General features: G+C 45.7%; 1 protein-coding gene across 2 annotated transcripts in view; it reads left to right on the top strand.

The window, feature by feature from the left end:
* Positions 1-9,929, top strand: part of Psmg1 (proteasome (prosome, macropain) assembly chaperone 1) — a 10,837-nt gene extending 908 nt beyond the window's left edge. The window contains exons 2-7 of one of the 2 annotated variants that reach the window (XM_013027375.1): positions 477-583; positions 3,010-3,161; positions 3,723-3,785; positions 6,918-7,116; positions 8,134-8,270; positions 9,730-9,929. In XM_013027375.1, coding sequence (XP_012882829.1) covers positions 477-583; positions 3,010-3,161; positions 3,723-3,785; positions 6,918-7,116; positions 8,134-8,270; positions 9,730-9,801 — 730 coding nt within the window. In that variant the 3' untranslated portion in view covers positions 9,802-9,929. The remainder of the gene's footprint in view (positions 1-476; positions 584-3,009; positions 3,162-3,722; positions 3,786-6,917; positions 7,117-8,133; positions 8,271-9,729) is intronic. The other variant, XM_013027376.1, reaches the window with a different exon arrangement.
* The last annotated feature ends 266 nt before the right edge of the window (positions 9,930-10,195 follow it).

The following is a 10,195-nucleotide window of genomic DNA, read 5'->3' as shown; positions in this document are numbered from 1 at the left end:
GCCGCCGTCCCCCCGCCCGCGGCGTTTCCCGCGGTGCTGCCTGGAGCCCCGCGTCCGCTGGAGGCCGCACGGTTCCTTACCGCCGTGTGCTCTCTTCCTCGCTCAGGTGACCTTGTGTGGTGGTCGCCGGCAGATGCTCCTTTTGTTTTCTTCTGCCGGTCCTAGGGCTTGAACTCAGGACCTGGGCGCTGCCTCTTAGCTTTACCGCCTGAGTCACGTCTCCGCTTCCAGTTTTTTCGTGGTTTACTGGAGATAAGAGTCTCATGGATGTTCCTGCCCAGGCTGGCTTCGAACTTGACTCCCAGATCTCAGCCTCCTGAGTAGCTAGGATGACAGGCGTGAGCCACTGGCGCCCAGCGGTGGTTATATTCTTATATAGTTACCCGGTTGAGGCGCGCGCATGGGTAAGGGCCTCAGCACCATTTCCTCTTGGATAATAGGTGCATCTAAATCCTGGTTTCTTCTTTCTTGAATAGGGAGGTGCAGCTTCTTAGAAGACAGACAGAAACAACTCTGGACGGTTCTCTGCTAGAAAATCATCCTTGCTCAAAGTTTATAATTGCTATAGGAAATAATGCAGTAGGTAAGTTAAAATGCAGAAGACCAGACATTTAGACATTTAGTTAAAAGAAGTAACTTTTATTTTCCACTAGAGATTTTTAAAAGTCATGGTACAGAGCTGGGTGCCAGTAGCTCACACCTGCAATTCTAGCTACTCAGGATGAGATCTGAGGATCATGGTTCAAAGCCAGCGCGGGCAGGAAAGTCCATGAGACTCTTATCTCCAATGAACCACCAGAAAACCAGAAGTGGTGCTGTGGCTCAAGTAGTAGAGCGCTAGCCTTGAGCTGAAGAGCTGAGGGACAGAGCCCAGGCCCAGAGTTCAGGCTCCACAACCGACCAAAAAAAAAAAGTCATGGTACAGTAACTTTTTAAGTAGGATACATTGCCTTCTCATGTTCACCACCATATTTCTTAAGGTTTATGGAGTTTGAACTTATACTTGGGCCATGTCCTGTGCATTCTTGCTTTCTCTCTCTCTCTCCTACTCTCCCACTCTCTTGCTGTCTCTCACTCTCTGCCAGTCCTGGGGCTTGAACTCAGGGCCTGGTCACTGTCCCTGAGCTTTTGCTCAAGATTAGCACTCTACCACTTGAGCCACAGCACCACGTCTGGCCTTTTTTTTTTTTGTCGGTCGTGGGGCTTGAACTCTGGGCCTGGGCGCTGTCCCTCAGCTCTTCAGCTCAAGGCGAGCGCTCTACCACTTGAGCTACAGCGCCACTTCTGGTTTTCTGGTGGTTTATTGGAGATAGGAGTCTCATGGTCTCTCCTACCGGGGCTGGCTTTGAACCGCGATCCTCAGATCTCAGCCTCCTGAGTAGCTAGGATTACAGGCGTGAGCCACCAGCGCCCGGCTTACGTCTGGCCTTTTCTGTTTAGTACTGAGGAATCGAACCCAGGGCTTCATGCATGCTAGGCAAGCACTCTACTACTAAGCCACCTTCCCAGCCCTGTCCTACTCTTTTAACTCTCTTTTTGTGCTGGTGCTAGGGCTTGAACTCGTACTTTTTTTCTTTTTCTCTCTCAAGGCTGGTGCTCTACTTGTAGTTATTTTTTTTGCTGCTAGGGTAGACCAAGCCTGATGGAAGGAAAGAAGAAGATAGAGCGGTGATGTATCCATCACCGCACAGGGACTCCAAGTATCGCCAGGCAGAGTCAGAGAAACAGGAGCAGGGAATGTGGGGGTTTTAGGATTTGAATATAGTTGAGCGTAAGAGTTTTTTGGAATGTCTTTGTGGTTGTAGCAGACCATCCTGTTTTGGATTTGTGATGTCCTGGCACCTATAGCAGATGGTACACTTTCAGATAAGGCTGGGGGGGGTTTTGCTGAGATTAGTTCAAGGATAGGGATTCTGATAATCTCCTTCAGGGAAGAGATTTTTGGGGGTGGGGTCCCCTGGGAGGGTGGTCTGTGGGCCATAGAAATGACATTAACTTATGAGAATCAAGAAGATTCCCCTCATTTGCTGGTTAATGGAAGGTAAGAGTGCCATGTACTTTTCTTCCTGTTGTTGCTTTGAATTGGAATCATACCATCTCTCTCCCAAAGCTAGGAGTACAAGTGTGAACCACTGGCACTGGCAGGGGCCCTTCCCCACTGTCTTAAATACAAGATAAAAATAAGATTTATCCTGTCATGGCTGGCTCACGCCTGTAATCCTAGCTAATCAGGAGACTGAGATCTGAGGGTCATGATTCAGAGCCAGCCCAGATAGATAAGTCTGTGAGACTCTAGCTCCAAAAAAAAAAAGCCAGAAAAAGCCAGAAGTGGTGTTGTGGCTAGCCTTATCCCAGAGAGGCTCAGGGACAGAGCCCAAGCCGAGTTCAAGCCCCAGGACTGGCAAAACAACAAAAAAGAGTTAGAGAAAATAGTTTTGGCTTTAGGAAATGACAGTTCAAGGAATGATTTCTAGTATGCTGAGGTTTACTTAAGTGTTACTGCAAACATAGTGAGAACTCCACTCCTTTTCTCTTGGTGTGAATAGTCTTGGTTGGTGGTTTAAGCTAGAAGACTCTAGAGGTTAGAGCATTATCCATGATGCATATGCCCATGGATCTTTATCACTTTAGAGGGTTCATAGGCTCTGAGGAGAGCACTGAGGCACCCAACTTGAGATCCCTTGCCATATAAGGGACCTCAAGTACTTGCACAGTGTAGTGTGTGGTAGATAACTTTTCCCTAACTTACATGAACTTCTGCTGGCCTAACATTGATCCAAAGAGTAGGAGGTGTGTGGACCCGCGCTGGGGTGATGTTGTCTTCCGTGTGCAGTGGCCTTTCTTCCTTGCACTATGGCCTGTCACTTCTTATGGGCCTCTGTTTCTTGTCCTGCAAAGTGGTCTTAGGTGGTCCCTAGTGGCTGTTTTAGCTCTGAAATTCTAGAGTACCCAGAACTTCTTTACTGGCTTGGAGCTAAGCACTCACGCACCCGAATTTTTTCTTCACAGCATTTTTGTCATCATTCGTTATGAACTCAGGAGGCTGGGAAGAAGTTGGTTGTACTAAACTCTGGAATGAGTGGTGCAGGGCAGCCGACAGTCTACATCTGTGCCCCACAGACGCTCTCTGTGTGTTCTATCAACTGAAGTCCGATCCCTCGGTACGTGGGGCTTCAGGACTTGCCTGGGCTCTGGGTCTCTCAGTGGCTCTCTTAATGTGTTCTTCATTCTGATTGTCATTTCCAGTAAGAGATTAATTTAGATTTCAAAGAAGGATCTATATGCCAGCAGCAGAGTTGAGAAAATGAGTGTTGTTCAAGTGTGCGTTAGTCATCTTTCTGCCACTGTAACAAATAGGCGAGGTTCTGGGTCCATGGCTGGGCCTCCCTCTTGCTGTCAGGCTTCTGGTAGGATCCGCATGTCTCATCAGGAGTGTGTGGGTAGCAAAGGCACTCATCTCATGGCCAGGAAGCAAAGTGAGGATGAGGAAGTGGTGGGGTGATCCCATGACCTCGTAAAGGACATACCCCGAGGACCTCAAGGCGCTTAGCACCATTTGGGGGTTGGGGATGGACACTTGGGGAACACCGGGGCCTTTGGGGGGCATTCCAGATCCAGACTAGCGGTGCTCATTACTAGTCACATGGTACCTATGCGGTGGTAATTTGGGGTGTACGCACAATGTATTGTACTTACAAAAATGCTGGACTTTGACTTCTCAGATCCTCATCTGCCAGTGTAGTTGCTATGTTGCTGAAGATCAACAGTATCAGTGGCTGGAGAAGGTAAGAGAAATAGAACCATGTTGCTTAGACTGCAGGGAGTCGCTGCTTCTCCAGGGTCAGTATCTTTTCACTGTAACCTGTGTAGGCAGCAAGTACAGGGATTACTTACAGACTGTAGGAAATAAAAGAGACATAGAAGGGTGTCACTGAACTGACGAGGGGTGGGGGTGGCACAGGCAGTGGGCATGGGGAGGAGAGATGTGGAAGGCTGACCATTTGCTGCCACCCACTCCAGACCCAAAGTGCTGCATCTGGTTTTCTTCACATTAGGCCTGAATATTGAGTCTTCATTCATGGAAGATAAAATTGCTCTAACACGTGAGCTCCGTGGCGTGGGTCAGGGGAAGCCAATGGTTGAGTCAAGAACTGAATTCCAACAGGATGTTTAGTGGGGAAACACAGTCGGCCAGCTGTGTATGTTACTTTGAGTTTTTGTCCTCTGAAATACCAGACTGCTTTAGATTTCTTTTTTTTTTTTTTTCCCGGTCATGGGGCCTGAACTCTGGGCCTGGGTGCTGTCCCTCAGCTCTTCAGCTCAAGGCGAGCGCTCTACCTCTTGAACCACAGCGCCACTTCCAGCTTTTTCTGCTTATGTGGTGCTGAGGCATCAAACTCAGGGCCTCATGCATGCAAGGCAAGCACTCTACCACTGAGCCACCTTCCCAGCCCCGAGATTTCAAGTTTTTTAAAAATAGTTTTTGAATATGTATATGTATGTAATGACATTTTTTAGGAACTTTAAACACAAATTCATTTGTCTCATATACAGCTTGTTAAATACCTTAAAGGAATTTCCCACTTTGGGATGTGGGAACATTTCAGATTTTGATTTGTAGTTTACAGGTTTTGAGGTTACATGTATGTCTGTGTGTGACTATGTGTAGAATGCACACATGCACGTATGAGATGCAGATATATAAATAATATAGTTTGATTTGTAATAGAGACAGAATTGTCTGCTTATGGGTACAGTGTGATTGCTCAGTCCACATGTGCAATGTGTGGTGGTCAAATCAGGTACCTGACAAAATCTTCACTGGACACATTTATCATGTTTGTGTTCAACTGTGTTTGTTAATGATACAGGCCTGAAGGCCTCATATGCTCCCTGAGCACACTTCAGCTTAAGTTATAGTATTTTAACACTGATATTAAAGTTAAACTCATTAGAAATTTGATGTATACATTTTTTGAAATAGTTGGCTTTTCAAGACTCATCAAAAATTAGCAAATGCAATTCTCTTTTTTTTTGGGGGGGGGTGTCAGTCATGGGGCTTAAACTCTGGGCCTGAGTGCTGTCCCTGAGCTCTTCAGCTCAAGGCTAGCGCTCTACCAATTGAACTACAGTGCCACTTCCAGTTTTCTAGTGGTTTATTGAAGATAAGAGTTTCACGGACTTTCCTGCCCGGCTGGCTTTGAACCTGGATCCTCAGATCTCAGCCTCCTGAGTAGCTAGGATTACAGGTGTGAGCCACCGGCGCCCAGCAAATACAATTCTTCTAATGAAGTGTTGTAAATATATGTGTGATTTTATAGTTAAAGTAGGTATGTATATTTTTCTGGGGAAGATCAGAATGTGGTAGGAAATAGCTATCTTTCTTTGCACTGTAAAATTATACAGGGTAAGTCGGACGTCTGGCTCACGCCTGTAATCCTAGCTACTCAGGAGGCTGAGAATGGAGAATTTTGATTTAAAGCCAGCTAGGGCAGGAAAGTCCATGAGTCTTTTAACTCCAATGAACTATTCAAAAAAAAGCCAAAAGTGGTGCTCTGGTTCAAGTGGTAGAGTGCTGGCCTTGAGCAGAAAAGCTCAGGGACAGTGCCTAAGACCTGAGTTCAAGCCTTACAACCAGCAAAGAAAGAGAGAGGGATCTTTGTATATCTATCAGGTTCACACGCTTCAAGTGATAGAGGGAACACTGAGGTCTAGTGATTGAAACGGGCCTACAGTGCTGTAATTGAGAAAGTGACCTTTTGCAAGAATCATTTGTCAGGTACCATTTGTGGTGGGGAAGAAATGGGCATGGCTGTGTGCTGCCTGAGACTCCTTTGCTGTGGATGGCGGTCGTGTGGCATGCTCAGCATCTGACTGTGGACTCATCACAGCTGCACTTAATGTGTCTGTCGATCTAAGTAGCACTGTCCTTAGGTCCGAGACAAGGAAGTGACTTAGAAAGCAGGGTCCACGCTGCCGCCAGATCAGGGCAGCAAAGCCTGCAGCTTCCAGTGCACGTTGCACCCCTCTAGATGAGAGGTGTGACTGTTGTGGGAGCTGAGAGCCAGAGCAGTGTTTTCATTCCGTAACAGGATTATGGGTTGATTTTGTTGTTCTTGTTCCTTTCTGTATTTTAACAGTTCTGGGGTTTGAACTCAGGACCTTGGGTGTTACTCTACCACAGAAGCCACACCCACAGCCCGTCCCCTCCCTTTTCACTTTATCTCTGAGTTGCCAGGGGCTGGCCTTGAAATTTAATCCCCCCATGTAGCTGATTATAGATATGGGCTACCATGCTTGATTTTTATTTTTATTGTGTGTGTGGGTTCCCTCCCACCCCATATTGGGGTGTGAAGTCAAGGGGCTTTTTGCTTGCTAGGCAGGTACTCTATTGCTCCAGCCACACCTTCAAGCCCTTAAAATAATTTTTTTAGTGGTACTTTGGTTTGAACGCCAGGCTTTTGTTAATTAGGTGGGTATTCCACTACTTGAGCCATACCAAATCCCTCTCCCCACTTTAGCTATTTTTCAGACACATTCTTCCATTCCTGCCTTGCCAGCAACTGGCTTCAGACTTCATTCCGCCTATTAATGTCCTTCCACATAGCAGAGGTTACATCGGTGTGCCACCATGTACCTGTGTATTGGTTGTGATGGGGTCATGCTCACCTGCCTGGCCTGGCTGAAAACCTCCTCTTCTCCTTCTCTACATGTCAAGTAGCTGGAATTATAAGTGTGAACCACTGAGTCCAGCCCAGCTTGTTTTTGAGTCAGGATCTTGCTAACTTTTTTTTGTCTGGGTTGGCCTTAGACATCGATCCTCTCATTTCTGCCTCCTAAGTTGGGATTGCGGGCATTGACCACTATGCCATCCCTCCAAATTATGTTTGTATAATTTGAAATCAATTTTGTGTTAGGTTTTTGGCTCTTCTCCAAGGAAGAACATGCAGATAACTATTCTCACATGTCGACATGTCACCGACTATAAAACCTCAGAATCTACTGGCAGCCTTCCTACTCCTTTCTTGAGAGCCCTAAAAACACAGCATTTCAAAGACTCTGCTTGTTGCTCACTTCTGGAACAACCAAATATTGCACACGGTCTTCCTGCAGCAGGTGGTATTTAGTTTTGTACTTTACACTGTGGGTCAGCGCCTGTTGACAGCTATCACTGTCACTACCAGAGCTCTTCTGGAAGGTGCTTGTTCAGAATGTTGGCATTGACACCAGTATATTGCTCTTAATCCTCAGTGTCTGTTGTACAAGATAATTTGATTTGGATTTTTAAATTTTCTGGAACAAGGTATCTGACACGAGCAGCTCAGAGCTCCTGACTAATTCAGTCTTGCTGCTTCCTTTTGGTCTGTGGTAACTCAGTGCAACCCAGATAGGTATAAAATTACTGGTGTATGAAAGTTAATTTATCAAAACAAAGTTTGGGGAGCTGAAACTTGGTAGTTGCTTTCATTTTTTTTTTAAGGAGTTGAGTGTTTTCTATTGTGTCACTAATGATGATATAATGCCATCATGTCAGCAATAGATAACCAGTTATTTTCAGTAGTTTATATTTTACAATATACAGTTATTTGTTATATGTATTATTTTTAGGTAGAAAGCTTTAGTATTTTTGAGACAGATTATTATTTGTTGTTGAGACATACTGTGTAGCCCAGACTGCCCTTGAACTCGATCCTCTTGTCTTAGCTTCATGAATGCTGAGATCAGAGGTAATGCTTCACATGCCTAGCACCACAATGGTGGTTTTTTTCTTTTTTTCCCCCCTTTTCATCTTAAGTTTATTGGAACAAATGACTAAATAGCTTGTAGCATGCACTCTATGTTATTTGTGTGTAGCTTACATCATTTATTGTAGTTAGTAAGATTGTGCTCCTCGATTTTCTTAGAATTGTCAATATGTTCAGGAAATGCAAAATAAGTATTTGCAAAAGCTTATTAGGAAAGTTTTTTGTTTTGGAAGAAGATATTCATTATAATTAGTTTAACTTGGCAGTAAATGCCTTCATCAAAAGAGGCCACGGACATGCCTTTTTAAAGTAGTCTATACTACGTAGAGTGTTTAGTTTAAAAGTCATGCACTAGACAGCTGGTGACCTTTTCCTTGTGTGTTTCTAGTGCTGAGTTACTGTCAGGTGTGGAAAATCCCCGCGGTTCTGTACTTGTGTTACACGGATGTGATGAAACCAGACATCGTTACAATTGAAGCTTTCAAGCCCATACTGTCTTCCATGAGCTTCAAAGACCTGGTCACGGTACGGTTTTAGTTCATTGGAATTAACAGTCAAATTGTTAGGGGTTGCTAAGTGGCTGCGGGACAACTTAACCCCTAAGCTGCACATGAGAATCCTCACTGCTCAAGGCCCAGTTTCCAGTCTGGCAGCTTCTGGTGTGGCTGTTTCCCAGAAGGTAGCTTCCCACATGGCAGCTTCTGGTGCAGCAGCTTCTGGTGTGGCAGCTGGCATCAGACTGCCCCTTCTCTTCTGGATGCACTTGTTTATCTTTTTTGTTGTTGTTGTTGCCAGTCCTAGAGCTCAAACTTTGGGCTTGGGCTGTCTCTCAGCTCCATTTTGCTCAAGGCTAACTCTACCACTTGAACCACAGTGCCACTTTCAGCTTTTTCTGTGATTAATTGGAGATAAAGAGTCTAATGGATTTTTCTGCCCAGGCTGGCTTCGAACCACAATCCTCAGATTGCAGCCTCCTGAGTAGTTAGGATTACAGGTGTGAGCCACCAGCGCCCAGCTTACTTGCGTGTCTTGATGAATGTTTTCTTCTTCTGTAGAGACTGCATGCTTTGAAGGTAGTGATTTGTGGCAGGAGAGATGGTTGTTCTGAAGCGAGCTGATTTTTGTTGTTTGCCTCTTTTTATAAGCTTACATTTGTTAAATGGAGGCAAGTTTATTGTTGTCTCCACACATTTGTAAAATGGTCCAGTCTTCTTGCCCCGCTCCCCTTCTCAGTCAATTTCAACAGGCTTTCTTATTGTACTTCTGTAGTTGCAAATCCATGTCAACCATGTTCAACCTCCATCCTCCTTGTTAGCCCAAACTCCCTTGCAGTCTACTTTTTATTTTTTTTTAGGATGGAGTTTCATTATGTGGCCTCACCCAGGCTGGCCTTAAACTCATTAGGTAGCTCAGGCTTGCCTCCAACTTTTGATGCTTCTGTCTGTCTTGTGGGTGGTAGGATGATAGGTGCACTACCTAGCCTGGCTAAGTACTGTTTTCTTGGTGACCAGATGCAGTCAGCCTGACTTAGACCCTGGTTTCTGTCTGATGAGAGTGGGGTTTTGGAACAGTTGCTATCAAGTTGTTCTGAGCCCCTGCTGTGGTCACCCAAGGGGTTCCTCAGAGCTGAAGTGGTTCCTCAGTCAGGAGGGGTGCTGGTGAGACACTGAGCACCCCAGGAAAGGCAAAATGTGGGGTCCTGGGAGAGAGCAGTCCTGCAGTAGGTGATGGATTTAGTGTGGGTTGGGGCTGCAGTGAGGAGCTAGGGAGCAGAGCATGCCAGGCAGGAGGCAGTGGGGGGAGATGTGGGGAGTCCACTGGGGTCACTGCGTTTGGGTGCCCTTCTCCTTTTCCCCTTTCCCTTGAACGAGGTGGAGAAAGGCAGTCTTTGTTGGCTTGATACCATGTTTCTTAATCGGCAGCATGGTGAGAGAACACATACTGCCTCCAACCAAAATCTTCACATCTTTGTCTCTCCTTCCAGGCTGTGCCCCGACGCTCAGAGATTCTGAAGAAATTGACTTCAAGTGAGACTCAGAGTAACATTTACACGTGACCCTGGAGTGCTGTCCACTCTGTCCAGTGCTTTAAGGGCAGCAGCTGGAACTGTTTTGTGTCTTATGGGGGGTGGGGTGGGGAATGACTGTTTTGAGGGTGATAAAGCAAAATAAAAAGTGTAATTGTAATCCCTTCTTTATGCTGATGCTCACTGCTGTAGTAAGACTCACTTATTCTTCCTCTATCCACTAGGTGGGAGTGTTGCCTTGAGTTTTTAAGCTAATACAATTCTGAGAAGCTTTGGACGGCCACAGGTTGTTTTAAGTGGCCCAGTGTAGTTAGACACAAGAAGTGCCTAGAGATGTCTGAAGTTGGGGATGCTCTCCCACCTGAGTTATGCTTCAAGCTCTGTGGATTTTTAGTTGTGTTTTCAGGTAGGATCACGCTGACTT

The sequence above is a fragment of the Dipodomys ordii genome, unplaced genomic scaffold, assembly GCF_000151885.1.
Source record: "Dipodomys ordii isolate 6190 unplaced genomic scaffold, Dord_2.0 Scaffold103, whole genome shotgun sequence".
Classification (NCBI taxonomy): Eukaryota; Metazoa; Chordata; class Mammalia; order Rodentia; family Heteromyidae; genus Dipodomys; species Dipodomys ordii.
The sequence above is the reverse complement of the archived record's forward strand: the minus strand, read 5'-3'. Positions and strand labels throughout refer to the sequence as shown.